This window comes from Cucurbita moschata, unplaced genomic scaffold (genome assembly GCF_002738365.1).
Source record: "Cucurbita moschata cultivar Rifu unplaced genomic scaffold, Cmos_1.0 Cmo_Scf00009, whole genome shotgun sequence".
In the NCBI taxonomy this organism is placed as follows: domain Eukaryota; kingdom Viridiplantae; phylum Streptophyta; class Magnoliopsida; order Cucurbitales; family Cucurbitaceae; genus Cucurbita; species Cucurbita moschata.
Window position 1 is genome coordinate 4,703,839 of NW_019268525.1, and position 16,967 is coordinate 4,720,805.

A 16,967-nucleotide genomic window follows, 5' to 3' on the forward strand; every position below is an offset into this window, starting at 1 on the left:
GGCCCTAGCAATTAACAGAGGGTGCATGCAATCTTCTTCTAACATCATAGTATGTAATTCATGCAAACTAGGCATACCGGCTCAACGGGGCGATGACCTCCATCAAGCACCCAGAGCACGAGGTTCGCGTTCAATGGGGCGAATTCGTCCATCAAGCACCCAAAACCCGGCATACACAATTCTAACATAAATTAAACGCATGCATACGTACAACGGAAGCTTAAGGCATACAAGCAACACTCAGATAATTCACCCAACACATCATAACAATCCATCTAATTAATCTCATTCATGGAGAGCTAATTTAAGGCAAAAATTACTAACATGCATACATACAATCCAAGCGAACCCTACAAGTATTTCTTCCTAAATACCGGGTGGTGACTTACCCGATTGACGCGTGTTCTTCGTTGAGCATTTCTACACCAATAGAGTGTCCACAAATGTTGAATTTTCCCATTTAAACCCTATTCCATATAAAAATAGGGTTAGAGTTGGAGTCGGAGGGAAATCGGGCAAACAGAAATCGAACGGGCTGAAAACAGCACCTCACGCGCTCTCACGCGCCTGGGGAAGGTGCTACACGCGCACGGCCACGCGCGCGTACGGACGCGCATGAGGGAGGGGATACGCGCGCTGAGGTGTTGCCACGTGGCGCCCGATAAACGGTCAGCCGAGGTCGAGGTCGTTGGTTCGAAACCGGAAGGGCGCGCTGGACATCCAAGTTTGTTTACGCTGACGCGTGGCAACGCGAAACCGGGTCGGTGGTCCGGGTTGCGCGCGGGTCATCGGGTCGCAAACTCGAGTAGCGGGCCGCCGGCCATCGAATCCCGCCCGACGCGAAGTATTTCTTTGATTTTTTCGTCTCCAATGGACGCTCGACACGTGGCCCTTCTTCTCCGGCGAAGCGCATCCTCCTCCTCCTTTCTCCTCTTTGACGAACGTCGAACTCCCATTTCCGATCTGAATCGATTACAACCTCCTTCACAGGTTTTGAGCGTAATCCTCTGTAGATTAACATACTCAAATTTCAGGCTCTAACTCTTACTAGATCTCACAGATCTAAAGCAATTTCGAGAATCTGGATTCAAGAACTTTACCTTTAGATTTTTCCTCGTTTCTGGATGGTTTTGGACGATCTAAAGGTTAAGAATGTTCTCCTCTAAGTTCTGTGAAGTTTTCATGAAGGCTCGGCCGGAACCGGACTCCTCGTGGCCGGAGCGGCGGTTACCTCCCTCTCTCTCTAGAACTTTCCTTCTCTCTCTATAATTTTCTTTCTCTCACTATTTACATTCTTTTCTTTCTGCCCTTTCTCCTTCTCTTCCTTTTTCCCCTTTATTTTTTCTTTTTCTCTTTTATTTGTATGTTACTAAAAAAAAGAGGGTATAATGACCAAATTACCCTCCAGGGATTAACCTTCACCATCCTTTTAATTTTCTATCATTTTTCTTTTATATTTTTCTTAAGTTCTTTTATTCCTCATCATTTTTCTCTTCCGTCTCATCTCGGATTTTGGTCTTTAAGACCTTCACTAAAATTGAGAGAGATCGACTTTTAAGGTAAACTTAGATTTTAAACTTTCAATTGAGGCTCGGGTATTACATCACTAGTGAAGTTGGTTTAGTCTATCTGGCTCTTCCTTACATGAAGGTAAGAAATCCAATGTCATGTTGTACACATGATTCACTCTTACGAATTCAATCCCAAACCGATCTTGGGCATGCTGCGTCGAAGTATACGTCGTTCCATTAGGAAGTTTGTCGTCATTTCAAATTGCAGTGAATGATCGTAATGAGTTGCTTTCAGGAATCTGGGAAGTATTCTTTTAGAATGCCAAACAAATGGAACTTTTCTTTCGATTACCTCTATGGAGCGATGCTTATTCTTGCAATCTACGTGCCAGGTTCAAGTTCTTGCTGCTTTTCTTTTGCTTATGTTTTTGTATTTGCTCCTTTTGGTAATACAGAAACTGTGTCCTGCAGGAAGTCCACATATGTACCGCTACATGCTTGTTCAGAGGTCAAAAGCTCTCTCAAAATCCAAAAAAGAGTAGGAAAAAATGAAGTTAATGTTATTCTCGGGTTCAGTTTGTCTTAATTCAGTGTACTTTCCGCATATTTATCCTTAATTTTCATTTTTGATCCTTAATTTTTATTTTTGATTGGCTTAGTCTTGTTAAGGACATTTTGTTTCCTCCCTTAATAAATTTGTCTACTGAGACTGCTTAATCAACTCTTAATCTAACTCTAATTAAGCTAATATGATTGATTTAATTATAATATTAAGATTAGTCAGATAATTGTTGTTCTGCTTTTGTGTGATTGTTTCTTTGAATTATTGTATGCTAAATCATTTATTACTCTCATTTAATTGTGTTGTTCTATTTATGGTTTTCTCATTCTTATTGATATTCATTTATGAATGGTTTTCACATTTTATTTAATCATCTTATATTATTTTATATTTATATTATTTTATTTTGACGGTTGAGAGCAATTTATTATTTTATTAATATATTTTGGTTGTAATGATGTGTAATGTTGAAGCTTTGAGTTGAGCTGTTTTTATTTGAAAATTTGCCAGAACTGTATATATTTTTTTGAAAATCAATATATAACGTTCTAATAAGATTTTTAACTCATTAATTTAATTTGCAACCAGATATGTCATAATCAAGGTCCTAATTTGTTTTAAAAATATAATCTTAATATATAAATATGAAAAGACATGTATAATAAAAGAATAAGTAGTACATAGTACATCTCTTTTGATTTCGAATCGAGGTAAGAATGTTATGTTGACGCCAATCAAAATATTCATCCCGCAATTTTAAAGAAAAATTAAAATTAGTAAATAATTCTAAAATTATATTTACATAATATCTAATTAATTTTCAAATTTATCTTTACTCTTGTATTTAATTAGTTCATAATTTTTTAAAATTAAACCTTTAATCAACCTTCATATATTTTCAGTTCAATTTAAATTAATTCCAAGTAATTTATTTTAAAAGGATAAATTCACTAATTTGATTTTATAATAGGTATGTTCTGACCTGAAACTCATCCATAATGAATTAGACAGAATTTGATCTGATAAAAAAAAAATGGTTAAATAGTAAAAAAATAATATATTAACCAAGGATATGAACCTAATATAGTTTAACATGACTCAAGAAAGAGAAAATTTTATTCATAATAATATGGTCAATATATAACAATAATCAAAGTTCATCGGAGAAAAACAAAAAAAAAAATTATATAAAAAAAACACATAATATTCTTATTTTGTTCTCGCCCTACTCAACTTGGTATTCTTATTTTGTTACAAGTATTCTTATTTTGTTGTCGCGTACATTTAAGGTCGCCTTGCATTTAAGTCTCTAACTTGGTATTCTTATTTTGTTAGAAGGCTCAATATTCTTATTTTGTTCTGTGTTATGGACTAAGTACTAGGTCATATCAAGTAAAATATTTTGAAAATTTTAGAAAAAATATTTTATATATATTCTTATTTTAAAAGTTGATAATATAAAAGAAAATTTAATAAAAAATAATTTATACTAAATCAGTATTTAATTTATATAATTTCCACTATTTGATAAGAATATATCAATTTATAAAAAGGAAGTTTATAGACACTTTTTAATTAGGAGACTCATTTATAATTTAAATCTATTATTTTAAATTTAAGAATACATCATTACAAATATTTATATTTATAAATCTTTAAAAATTAAAGATTATAGATAAATTAAAAAAAAAAAAAATAGTTGCATAATCCAACTCATTACTGGTGATTGTTTGGAAATAAAATATTAATAACATATATATAAATCCACCCTCCTAAATTTTTCTAAGTAATTTACATTTTCTTTATTATATTAAAATTAACAGTTTTCTAAGTACCTAACTTTTAGTGTTTCATTTTCCTTGCTACTAGCAGATTATATTTGGTGTGCATGCTCTGTTCAAGTTCAAACTCGAAGACGAAAAATTATATAAAGTAAAAAAATAAAAAGTCAGTCAGATTGTGAAATTTATTGGAATAGATTGCAATAGAAGTCGACGAAATCATTAGTCTTGCATATATCTTCTTCTTGAAAGGAAAGTGGGTCGACCATTTCCGTAGACAGGTAGTATTATAAAACTTGAAAACAAGTAGAAAGTAACACTCTACACCGATGTACTCAAACATGTAAATAATGATTTTTTAGATCAAAATGATTTTTTAGATCAAAATCATTTTCAAACAGGTAAATAAACATGTAAATAATGATCTTTTAGATCAAAATCATTTTACAAATGTACTTAGATAATATATAATTATATAGAACAATAAACACTAATTTAGGTAATATATATCCAAAACAATGAACACATATTTACAGGGTAACAAAAAAAAAAAAAAAAAAAATCCTTAGTAGCGCAAACACGACCGAAAGTTTGTCTCGGAGTAAATCATTAGAGGAGATGAGGACGGAAGTGAGAGACGGAGGGATTATTTGTACAAAAAAGAGTTGAGACATCGACTGCCTATTCTGAGAGAGTGGGACGTGTATCACACATAACCGAAATAGGAAGATTCTCCAGATCTTCCTTCTCATTCCCTGAGTTTTGGCAAAAGTCGGAGGTTGGAAGCTGATCAGATGGCCGAAATAGTAAGATTATCCGAATCGAGGCCTGTAGCTCTTCAGACTAGAGAGGGGGCGTGGATCAGATGAACGGAATAGGAAGATTGTCCACATGCTTGTTCTCCATCAACTGAGCGTCAGGCGGCCGCGGCCATCAACAATGAAGAAGTGGTTGTACAAAATTGTCAGATGGCCATCAATAGAGCAATCAGTGGCTCACCTACCACCATCAATGGGCTGCCATCAATGGAGCAAGTGGCTCACCAATTTTCAGACGGCCTGTACTCATTTTTCATACAAACAAAAGAGCCCACTAAGAATATGAAGCCCATTAAGAATATGAAAAGTTGAAGCCCATTAAGAATATGAAAAGCCCAATTGAAGAAAGCGACGATTTGTACATGTCATAATTATATCTTCCGGAGGTGGTTGATCAGACAGAAGAGATGGAATATTTTAAGAATTATAGGTTTATTTTCTCTTAATTTTTCGCTGTTCAAACTTTTTTTTTTTTTAACTGAAGAATGTACGCAGGGTTTTGATGTACCAGATTTTGGTAACATCTCCAATAAAATTGTTCGAGTTCTCGTGGATGCTTAAAGAGATTTGAATCTTAGCCAATGAAGCTATCAAACATTACAACAAGAAAATGTAATCATTCTAATTTGCTAGTTATGTCCATTTTGTGTTTTTTTTATCATGTAAAAAAGGATTTATACATTCATCTCCTTTAAATAAAATTTGAGAGCAATTTATTATTTTATTAATACATTGGGTTGGAGTGATGTGTGATGGTGAAGCATTGGGTTGAGCTGTTTTTAATTGAAAATTGACTAGAACTATATATGTATTTTTTTAAGGGTTCAAAGTCAAATCAAAATAAATAAATAAGGTTACTTTAAAGATGGTATAACGTTCTATCCTAATATAATAAGATTTTAATTCATTGTCCATAAAAGGTATGTAATTTAACCTATGCGCAGCGTCATGAACTTAGGCGTTAAAAAGTGTGTTGGACATAGTGCACAAGACTAGTACATGGATTCTTGTTTTTGCAAATTGTTCCAATTTGTAGCTCGACATCTCTTAGGACGTGTTAGGCATGCATACGAGAATTTGCAACCACATACGTCATAATCAACTTGTAGTCCTCGTTTGTTTTAAAAATAATTTTTTTTAATTAACAAAAGTTGCAATATTATGAAATTTAATAAACATTCCTAAATTATTGAAGTAGAAATCGATAGAATAGTTTAACATAAATGTAACCAAAATGTTTATCTAGATTTCACTTTGAAATAATGACACTGAGACTTTTCACTCTAAAATCTTGTACATGTAATATTACAAATTTTAAAAGAATATACATTTTTTAATCCATGAAAAAAATATATATTTATATATATAAAATCATTCTATAGTAAAAATATCAACTTTTGAGACTACTAACTTGAGATGTGACGGAAGCTCAATAATTACTTGTTTGCTTTATAAGGATTGTTTAATTTTTTGTTTGCAAAAGGAAATAGGGTAATGATATCAATTAAAATATAAGTTGATCAAAGTTTTAAACGAAAACAAATCTACCTAAAATGAGTTCAAATTAAAAAGAAAAAAAGAAACAATTTTCTTCATAAATAAGCTTAATCTCATTTAACATGTAACTAAAAAAAGCGGTGGATTTATAAGTTCGGTTTATTTTCACATCTTTGCTTAAAGTTAGGTTCTTAGTCTATAAGTTTTTGCTTTATTTAAAGTTTGGTCCCCATCATTTTAAGAGCTTCATTATAGTTGTTTTTATTATTAACGACAATTTTATACATTTTACATTGACGGTAATTATAATAGTTCGAGGCCACCGTGAGTAGATATTGTGCGCTTTGACCCTTATATATCGTTGTCACATTCATAGTTTTTGCCTGTTAAGGAAGAGGTTTCCACATTCTTATAATAAATGTTTGGTTTCCCTCTCCAACCGATATGAAATCTCACAGCAATAAAATTCGAGTTATGTTGTATTGACTAGTAAAGAAAATCAAGTGCAGGTTTTTAGATAAAGATGAAACAACTCGTGTACAAAATGAGTCTTGTCAAACATCTTCTAAAGCCCTAACCTCAAAACACGTCCCTCATGTTATTAAGAATAACCAGTTTCCTCTTTACCAAAAAATCCACGTGTTTTTTTATATTTTGTTTACCAAACAATACAAATAACTAATATAACCTTCCACATATCATTTTTGACTTAACTTTAATAGCAAACAACTTGTGAATGATAGAATTGCATGCAATAATTATATGCATAAACAAAACTTGTCCTGTATCGTAAAAGAGTGCAACTTTAAACTTATAATAAAATGATAATTATTTAGATATAGAGGTTGTCGTTGTAAAATTAAAACAAAAAAACAAAAGAAGAAAAGGAAAAATTGAAATAAAAATAATAAAGGCCACAATAAAGCAGGTGTTTTGGTATCCACAATTTTGAGTTTACCACCAACCATAAATAATTTGGATTTTATTATCTTCATGACCACCTCACTTTTCTCACCAACACAATACTACCACACAAAATTATTTTATTTCATATTTTATATTATATTTTCTACCAAATATTTTAAACAATTATTTTTAATCAAGAGATCAATATTATAATTTTGGAATGAAGACAGCTTCCATAAGTAATTTAAATAAATAAATAATCCAATTTAAATATAGCTAGGTGGGACCTTCCACTATAAATCACGGGTTGCAAAATTTCCCCATATCTATAATCCAATATTCATTAAAAAGGAAAAAACAAATTTCAAAATAAATCTCGACAATTTTATTAAATTTTAGGTTAGATGATAAATTTAGTCTGTCCTTAAATTAAAATAAATTTTAATAAATGTCTAATAATTCCCCTATCTGATAAATTTATTATTTTTGGTAAAACATTGAATATGTTGAAAGATATATTAAAACATAATTAAAATTTTTGAGACGTATTTGATATTTTTTAAGATTTAATTTTTAATTAGGTATGGCGTGGATAATATAATAATCAATAAATAGCTTAATTCTGTCTGTCGATATTAAATTAAAATTTATTTTTCCTATAAAAACGGAAATTAAATTTTCAGAACAGTCCAGGTAGCTGGGAAACCACTAATTTTAATTTTTGTGACCTACAAAATAATAAAAATAATAATAAAAACTAATTTTGATGCTTACGGAAAGAAAATAAAAAGAAAAAGAGAAGCCACTAAAATCTGGAGAAAGGAACGTTGAGGTTGAAAAATCATTGTTTTTTTATGTATGGGAACTACGCACAGCATTGAGCATTGAGCATTGAGTATTGAGCGCTGAGAGCTGTTCCACCGCGACAGAAAGAAGAATCCATTGATGCTCTTAGCCCTTCTTCCAATTTTGGATATAAACAAACCTGGTCTTTACTTTGAATTTTGAACTTTGAATTCCTTTTCTTTCCCTTCTTTTTTTTAAAGAAAGACATTCTTGTAAGCAAAGTAATTGGGTTAGCAGCTCAACCTCGTGTCCTTTCTCCTGCTTTTCTCCTGCCGGTGCCGGTGGGTCGGGGCCATTTTTCGAGGTCCGACAGACCCTGCTGCCTGATCGTCTCTTTCGTCTCTTCACTCCTGCTTCCGCTCTTCTAACACGACTCAGACTGGTGGGTATTACTCAACATCTTTGAATTTCTTTGTTTTTCGAGATTTCTGTTGTGTTTGCCTCCATCGTATCTGGGAACCCTAGTTTTCCGTCTTCTCTTTGCGATTCTCTTTTGCCCTTTTCTTCTTCTGTTGTTTTGTTCTGTGATTGATGATGCTCTATTCTTAATTTTGGATTTTCCGTTTGTTTTACAATCCTGTTGCGCCTTTGCTCGTCTCCAGAATCGTAATTACTCTGCTGTTGAGAATTTCTTGGATGGTAGTCGATCATTTCTTGTGTAGTTCTATGACTATGTTTGTTTTCCACCAGTCTCGCTAGTCATGCTGTTTTTTTAGGTTTAGGGCGGTAAATAGTCAAAGCACCTTGCTCTCTTGCACCTCTTCTTCTGTGTGCTGCTTGCGTTCGATTCCTTGCTCCAGTATAGAAGGACGCTGATTTATTCAGTGACATGCATGCTTGGGAACTTGATTCTTCCTCATGCATGCTTGGGAACTTGATTCTTCCTGTTCAGTATGTATTATTTTAGTGACCACTATCATGTTCGTTTACCATATTATTGTGAATAGTTTTTTTATCAATCTGGTCCTGTGGATTTGAGCTGACTAAAGAAGGAAAATTCATCCCAAGAGGGAGAAAACTCACGAAGTACACCGTGTTCTATTTGAAAATGATATTCCAAAAGGCTTCCTTATAATCTTCACAAGAATCCTCACAAGTAGCTATGTATAGCATCATAAACCAATAACGAAATAAATCTATGATGCAAATTAAGTTCTAATTAAACTAAAATTTCGGCTAAACTAATTATATAATTAAACTATACTAATTTTCTATCATCTTGTCCTCCATCAGAATCATTAGTTAAAGCGCTTTTATGATAGTAATGGCTGCTGTTTGTTCGGCTGATTAGAGAGTAGGATGAAATATCACATAAAAGATTTGAATGATAGTCATCAAGTTGGTGATGTTTAGCACTTAACATGTCAATTCTAGTGAACGTATCCTGTTGAATTATGGTTTTATAAGTTCCTGGTATGTTGCCTTTTCAGATAATAGCTTACAGGCTGCCCATCAACATGCTCAAACCAACAGAAGAGCTGGGTAAAGATGAAAATAGGAGGCTTGAAGCAAGTGAGAATAATGAATATGTAAGGCTAGTCGTAGCTAGTGAACCAAGTCCTTTGGAATCAGAGATTCTACAGCTTCATAGTAAATCAAAAAGTGAATCATCCTTCAAGTGGTGGATCAAAGTCTCCCTATGGTGCATTATTATTATAGTATTTCTTCTTGCTTTCTTCAAGTGGGGAGTACCATTTCTTTTTGAGAAGGTAATTCCTGTTAACTACATCGCCATTTCTTTTCTTTACCTACCTTTGAGCTGAACGGCAGAAAATTTAAGCTATGCTTCTTATTTATTTTTACAAGTTTTAATGTATGATATACTTGACCAGCTTATGCAACTAAGTTTGGTGTAGTGATAAGTTTAAAGATGGGTTAATCATATCCGCAACTACTTGATCTCAGTTTGTAATACGGGCATTTGTGCTGGAAGAAGAAAGTAATTAGTAAATGATTGCATTAGCTGTACAAGATTAAAAAAAGATCTTACATAATCTAAGTTTGTAGAGCTAATCTTAATCCCCTGGCTTACTTCAGGTCATCCTTCCAATTATGAAGTGGGAAGCTACTGCCTTCGGTCGACCCATGCTTGCACTAACGCTAGTGGCTTCTCTGGCATTATTTCCAGTATTTTTTATTCCTTCTGGCCCTTCAATGTGGTTGGCTGGGATGATTTTTGGCTATGGATTTGGGTTCATTATAATAATGGTTGGAACAACAATTGGGATGGTCCTGCCATATTTAATTGGATTATTTTTCCGGGAGCGCATTCATGTAAGTAAGACCTTGATATATTTCCCAGTATATTCTTATTGAAAGAAGGCTCGGTATTTCTAAAGGCAGCCGAACAGAATTACAAACGGTGGTTAACTAGTTAACCAATAATTAACACATATGTAAACGATTAGTAACTTCAATAATGTGAGAAACAGAATAGAATAGAATTTGTAATCCCATCCCATACTATATTGTCTTTCATTTGGTTCCCTGATCTTTGTTTATTCATGATTCTCAGCGATGGTTGATGAGGTGGCCGCAAAAAGCAGAAATGCTTAGGCTTGCTGGGGAAGGGAGTTGGTTTCGTCAATTCCGAGTTGTCGCACTCTTTAGGGTTTCACCATTTCCGTACACTATTTTCAATTATGCAATTGTGGTAACAAGCATGAGGTTTTGGCCCTATTTGTGTGGTTCAATTGCAGGAATGATACCAGAGGCTTTCATTTACATTTACAGGTTTCCTTCTTAGTCCCTTACATAGTCTTAACTTACCCAGGAATGGGAGGAGGAAAGTTAATATGCTTGTGTGCATTATGGCAAATGAATACAACCTTGTTTTGTATATTGAGTTATTTCCCTCGACTTCTATGCATTCATTTACGTATGCTAAATATCTCGGCTCTATTTTTGTGCAGTGGTCGGCTAATGAGGACACTAGCAGACGTTCAATATGGAAAGCATCACCTGACGACTGTTGAGATTGTGTATAATGTCATCTCCTTCATCATTGCGATCATCACTACGGTTATTTTCACTGTTTATGCGAAAAGGACGCTGAACAACCTTCAAAGGGCAGAAGATGATGGAAAGTATTCTACCTCCCTCCCTGGCAATTTCGAGGTCGAGAGTCTTTCCCACGAAAGGTACAAGTAGTTTGGTTTACCATCTAGATTACCATACTGGTGAACTCACTTGGATTAGATATAGATTAGTTCCTGCACAATTAACAATTAACCCAGAGGATTCTGAACAGTTCTTCCATTGAATTAAGTTGTTCTATAAAGGTTTTCCGGCTTGCTTTATAAAGTTTCCTAGGCTTAAAATATATTTATCCTACAAATTGTTTTCCCTGTTCCTTTCATCCTTCCATCCCCAACCGGTCTTTAGCATGCGGGAGAAAAGGGTTCATGTAAAGGAAATGGGTTTGTGTAAGTCTGGCTGATTTGAAACGAAAAAGAGAACAAAGAATTTTGTGATGATTTCTAAAGTAGTTTAATTGCTGTTTGCTGGCTTTGAAACTGTGTATTCAGTAGATGATTTTTGTATTGTCAGCACTGAGATCAAATTTCAGGAGGTGGGAGTTTCTTCTTCTTCTTCTTTTTTTTTTTTTTTTCAAGATCTTAAGTATGAGCAGGGGGTTGCCATTAGACCTTAGAAGTACTAACGTCGAGAACTTTAAGTACTCGCATTGAGAATTAGAAGCACCATTGCTGAAATAGGTTAAATAAAAGTAAACCGTACAGGGTTTGCGTAAGACTAGAAACAATATAGAACTAAATGATTTTAGCCAATATAGAACTATATTTGTAATATGAAGCCTTACCATCCTGACTTAGAAGATGGATGTGCAGATCTCCTATCAATGTTATGAAGGAAGATAGAGCAGTTGAAGAAGTGGTAGCCCAGATTACCCACAAAATAAGAGTTGCTGGAATACTTGATAAGGTGGAAAGGCCTCCTAACCAAAGAGATCAGTTTAGAGGGTGAAGAAGACGTAGAGGTTGATCTGATTGAAAGCATCAATCAACGAGGAATTCAACTAACTTGGGAGAATGATGTGGGTATGCTTGTCTAGAGGTATATTATAGATGCCTTTGGCACCAAGCTCTAGACATCTTCCTTCATATATTGATGCCATATAGTTAATTTGTAGTCTGTATATATAGAGTTGGAGCAAGTGACTTGGCTTCTCCTCACCTTGCACGTCTACTCTTACTGTATACAGATGCAAGGTGCATAGAAATGTACTATAAGAGGGTGTAAGTAATCGTCATACTGATTGCCCTGACCTATAATGTAGTTCAATTGCTATCAAATCAAACTGCACTTTCCCTTTGCCATTTACCAGGGAGTTGTTTTCGAATGTTCTTTCCCCCTTTTTAAGACTGCCTACTAAGCGCCTAAGAATGGGAGTAGTACTAGTTTCCTCTGGCCTCCTCCACAGCCACAAACATGCGAGAACACTGAATCTAGTGTAGAAAGTCCAGATATTAGATCAAAGAAGGAAAGAATTATATATAAAGAGAAGAAAAGACTCGGAAAAGAAAACATAGCAACTTATTGTCAAACGTTTTCACCTCTACAACTGTGTGTGTTTAAAGAATACATTATGTACTACCTATATCACAAACTCCAAATCGAGAGTTGCAGAATAATGGATTAAAACAGGTATCAAAAACACCCCCTCTCCCTAAAGCCAAAATCCTTAATAGTTATCTCAATCATTTGACTTGTGGTTTCGCTGCCAAGCATATTGTTGTTTTACATTCTTTCCCTAAATTCTTCAGTTTCACCTAGACAGAAATTTCAGAATCCGACCACAACCAACAGCGTTTCCTGCAACCTTAAGTGACATGCTTCCAGAAAAATGAGTAATATGATCAAGGTTTCCAAGGTGCTGGAGGAGGTGGTGGAGTTGGGAACATTGGAGGCACTGCAGAGAAGATGGTGTTCTTGTCAATTCCAGATGTTTTTTCACCCGAAAGAGCAACTAGTGCTGCAACCAAGCCTGCATTTCCAGCTAGAGTTGGCTCAGTGTAGTTATAGTTGGTGCGAACATCGTGAAACCCATCGTGCTTGTCAGGACCAGCAACCATGGCACCAACAACTGTATTTGGGTTAGGCTTTTTTGTATCCCTCCATTTCCATCCTCCTTTGCAGTTATATTTGATCTTGTTCTTTGGGATTGATGCACCTCTATGATGCACATGTTTCGGATAATGATTGCCAAAACCAACGATGTAGCTCATCTTGCGCGGGTTTTTGCCAAGGATATAATCAATCTGCAGAACACACAAGAATAGTGTTGAATTGAGCGTGTATTGAGGGTAAGAAACTGAACTAAACTGATGAACCAACCCAATCCAATTCATACTCATGTCAATTCGGTTCAATTAATCGATGTTCAGTAAGCAGTTCAACATAATGTGTAAAGAAGGATGAAATACCTGGGTCTTCGCAAAATCGCGCAAAACATCAGTTGAATAGAAATTGGGCCCACAGTACCATCCAGGTGTATCTGCCGCTTCCAAGTAATCACTGTACAGGGTAGCTAAAAAGGCTGCATTGACGACGTACTGAAGAGGCTGTGGCCTTCCATGGTTTAGCTGAATTAGGCCTCCTATAAGATCACCCCAACAAGATAGCAAAAATGTAAACTATATTCGTAAATTATAACTAATGATGATGAGTAACTGTAAGGTTAAAAGAGTTCAATTTCCAATGAGTGGTGTACCTCTAGTTCGATTAAACTTTGTGAAAAATGGTAGGTAGGAACACATAACAATGCTAGTTTGGTTGTGGAATGTCCTCAAGATTTCCTCATATGGATATCCAGGGCTCAAGAACAATCGCAAACGACTGAGAAGAACCTACAAGAAATGGTACAAGGAATTTCAGCAAAGTACACCCCATAATGGATAGCAAGAAACCAACGAGTACCCTTCAATATTGTGACAAGAACGTATTATAATTCATCACAAGTCTAAGAGAAATGCCACATTATTTTAAGAATAAAAATTACAAAACAGGGACAATGAGAATTCGTAAATGAACCTGGGCGCCTGCAAGCTTGTTGTCCCAGCTCAAAACTCCATAGTCAGGTCCACCCCAGAACGCACCCGCATGTTTGGCAATGCCAGGAGTGGTAGAAAGTTGAAGATAACTGGAATTCCCAGTAGCATAATACAACCAAGCTCCACCCCATACAAACTCATCCCAATAACTAGTTGAATTGTAGAAGATTGAAGCTTCTGAATTACCTCCACTGTATCTGCCTCTCTGATCCCTGGCAAACTTGAAGAGTGTTCTGGCACCATGGACAAGCTTCTGTGAGTATGCCTTGTTGTCTTTGAAAACAATCGATGCTGAAGCTAAAGCAGCAGCCATTTCGGCAGCAAGATCTGAGCAACTACTGCACGTAATTACAGGCCGCACATAATCAATGTCCTCTGGGCGCATCCAGCAATAATGATCGTTTGGACTTGTATTTCCTCCAGAGGTATCCCCTACTCCAACCTGTCATATGATGGATAGAATTTTTGTTTATCGTCGCTGAACAAAAGACTCAGAATAAAATTATAGGGGCACAACTAAACAAAAACCAGACTCATGCAAATGAAGATACAGATTATTCATACACACTACGTTTCAAATTCATAATTCATTCATAATTCACTTCAAGTCATCTACGACATTAAATAAGAATTAAACATGAGTGAGTTTTTCATACCTGCATGGCGATGGTACCGATAGAATCAGCAGTATGGTTAAAAGTCTTGAGGAAATAATCACTTCCCCACTTAATAATATCCTTGACATGGTTGAGCTCTCCAGCAGCTTCATATTTGGCACTGTATTCAATGACACTCCAGCTTAACATGGTCATGGCAAAAGAGGCAGGAAAATTGAACTTAATTGCATCTCCAGCGTCATAATAGCCACCAGACAGATCTTTAAAGAGAGATGAATCATCGCCATCTTGCGTGCAGGAATTACCCCTCCAGGACACATTATTGTGCTTCGGGAGCTTACCAGCTACATTCATGAACGAAAATGAAGTAAATAACACAACACCATATCATGTGCTCTCCTGATTATCAAACGACAACTAACATAAAGCTAAATCTTTACTGCCCAACTCTACAAATACAAATCCAGTCCCCCGTTTCATCAGAACTTAATTGGTAACAGGGTCAAATTTCAAGTTCTGTAATGTACGGGGGTTAGCCAGTAATAAATTTCGAAATTGACAGGATGATTTATTCACCGAGGCAATCATCAATTCACATATAGATCTTGAGATAACCAACAAACGTTTTCATCATCAACTAATTTCCTTAACTACGCATCCCAAATTTTCAACAGACAGAAAGCAAAACAATCTAAAACCACGATGATCAAAATCAAGGGCAGCAGTAGTAAGAGATGCAAGATGGACATACATCGCTGAGCGTTGAAGAACATGAGTGCCTTATGGAGGGCAAGAGTGTAATTATCCGGCGGCGGGTGGGGGTGGTGGTGGCGCGGCACCGTTTTGACGATTAGGGTAATAAGACCAGCGAGAAACCCAGATACAAGTAGGGTTCCAACAGTCCACACAAAGATCTTCCGACTGACAATAATGCAGCCGAGATCCACATACTTCTTCTTCTTCTGTTCGCCAGGTCCAAGCAGCCAGCTCTGTTGAGTCTCATCGAGAGGCCGAGACAGAGCGGCCCTGTCCAAATCCTGCAAATTCCGGCTGCGATCGTCGTCGGTAGCCGAATCCGCCGTGTTAATCTCAAGCGGACCCCCCCACGGATCTCGCCCGTACATACTCATCTTCGATCTCTCCTCCTACCTCTCTGAATCGGAAGCAACTCAAATGAAAGAAGGAAATCAAAGAGTGAGAATCTCAGAACGGAGAGATGAAATTCGGCACCGACAACGGAGGAAAGCCCCAGATCTACGGAATCGAACTGAAAAAATGGGCTATGGAAAAATGTAGAGAGAGAAATAGAGGAGAGAGAGAGAGAGTAGCGAATTAAAGGCAGTGAAAGCACAGAAGGAGTTATGTATATGAAGAAGAAAGGAAAGCAGAGCAATGGCTGTCTGTGTTCTGCTTGCTCAAAACACTTTTTTGGGCTTTTTTTTCTTTTTTCTTTTAATTAATCAATCAATCAATCAATTAAATTAAATTAAATTTTGGGAAAGCGAACGACGGTGCTCAAAATCAGTCAAATTATCGTATAATTAGTAGTAAACTATAATAATAATATCAATGCTAATACATAATCCCTCAATTTACCATTTTACCCCTTATCCCTATAATAATATCAATGCTTAAAAAATTCTTGCTTTCCTAATTTTGTTAAATCTCTTTAATATAAAAGAAATTTACTGTTAAATTTATTTTTTTATTATTAATTAGATAGGTACATTCTGAGCCTCTTATTTTAACCATCATTTAAATTCTCTTATAATTTAAAATTTGAAAATGATTGGTAACACTAAATTTTAACCTAAATCAATACTATTAACAAAAATTTTAACCTAAACTCTCATTACACATTTTCTTAGAACTGAAAATACTAAATTAAAAAAATTCAAAACTTTCACAGAAAATAAAAAGAGAGCAAAAAGAGAGAGAAATTGTAGATGTAAAAAGTTGAGGCTTTTGTAAGGAATTGAAATTGTGAGGGTAAAATAGTAATTTAGGCTGATGATTAGTATTTAAAAAAAAAGAAATAGAAAAACAATAGATGTGATGGGGGAGGTTGGAATGAATTAATTGGTGACCAAATTATTTATAGGGAAATATAATTTCCACCATTTTTATTCGGTAGACACAGAGACTGGGACTGAACGCCGACAACCTGTCTACCATTTCTTATTATTATTTCTTTCATTTGTTTTTTTAATTTTAACGCTAATTATTTAATTTCATGTAAAATTATTATCTTTTCTTTTTAAAGAATAAATAAACAAATATAAATAATATTTCCCTGTCTCTTATCTCCCCCTCAGAAACTGAAACTTTCACTCAAAGTTGGGTGGTTGGGTCAATACT

The 16,967-nt window shown here is 35.1% G+C and overlaps 3 protein-coding genes and 1 long non-coding RNA gene across 6 annotated transcripts in view; 2 read left to right on the forward strand and 2 right to left on the reverse strand.

The window, feature by feature from the left end:
* The window catches only part of LOC111447819, a 4,381-nt gene extending 3,069 nt beyond the window's left edge, over window positions 1–1,312 (reverse strand). The window contains exons 1-3 of one of the 2 annotated variants that reach the window (XR_002711326.1): window positions 1,101–1,312; window positions 549–1,007; window positions 390–467 (exon numbers count right to left, since the gene is read on the reverse strand). This is a non-coding gene — a long non-coding RNA (uncharacterized LOC111447819). Of the gene's footprint in view, window positions 1–389; window positions 1,008–1,100 lie in introns of both variants that reach the window. The other variant, XR_002711325.1, reaches the window with a different exon arrangement.
* The window catches only part of LOC111447818 (very-long-chain (3R)-3-hydroxyacyl-CoA dehydratase PASTICCINO 2A-like), a 7,495-nt gene extending 5,263 nt beyond the window's left edge, over window positions 1–2,232 (forward strand). For both annotated transcript variants that reach the window (XM_023087167.1, XM_023087166.1), the window contains exons 8-10: window positions 1,603–1,650; window positions 1,807–1,903; window positions 1,983–2,232. In XM_023087167.1, coding sequence (XP_022942935.1) covers window positions 1,603–1,650; window positions 1,807–1,903; window positions 1,983–2,053 — 216 coding nt within the window. In that variant the 3' untranslated portion in view covers window positions 2,054–2,232. The remainder of the gene's footprint in view (window positions 1–1,602; window positions 1,651–1,806; window positions 1,904–1,982) is intronic.
* A 5,659-nt stretch (window positions 2,233–7,891) lies between these two features.
* Window positions 7,892–12,281, forward strand: LOC111447864. Its single transcript, XM_023087229.1, has 6 exons — window positions 7,892–8,303; window positions 9,352–9,630; window positions 9,959–10,195; window positions 10,437–10,654; window positions 10,834–11,061; window positions 11,770–12,281. The coding sequence occupies exons 2-6, from the start codon at window positions 9,379–9,381 to the stop codon at window positions 11,903–11,905; spliced, it is 1,071 nt and encodes a 356-aa protein (XP_022942997.1). The 5' UTR covers window positions 7,892–8,303; window positions 9,352–9,378; the 3' UTR covers window positions 11,906–12,281.
* Window positions 12,282–12,455: 174 nt separating this feature from the next.
* On the reverse strand, window positions 12,456–16,009 carry LOC111447863 (endoglucanase 25-like). Its single transcript, XM_023087228.1, has 6 exons — window positions 15,361–16,009; window positions 14,649–14,953; window positions 13,973–14,434; window positions 13,653–13,788; window positions 13,366–13,538; window positions 12,456–13,200 (listed from the first exon to the last, which is right to left on the reverse strand). The coding sequence occupies exons 1-6, from the start codon at window positions 15,737–15,739 to the stop codon at window positions 12,799–12,801; spliced, it is 1,857 nt and encodes a 618-aa protein (XP_022942996.1). The 5' UTR covers window positions 15,740–16,009; the 3' UTR covers window positions 12,456–12,798.
* Window positions 16,010–16,967: the final 958 nt, after the last annotated feature.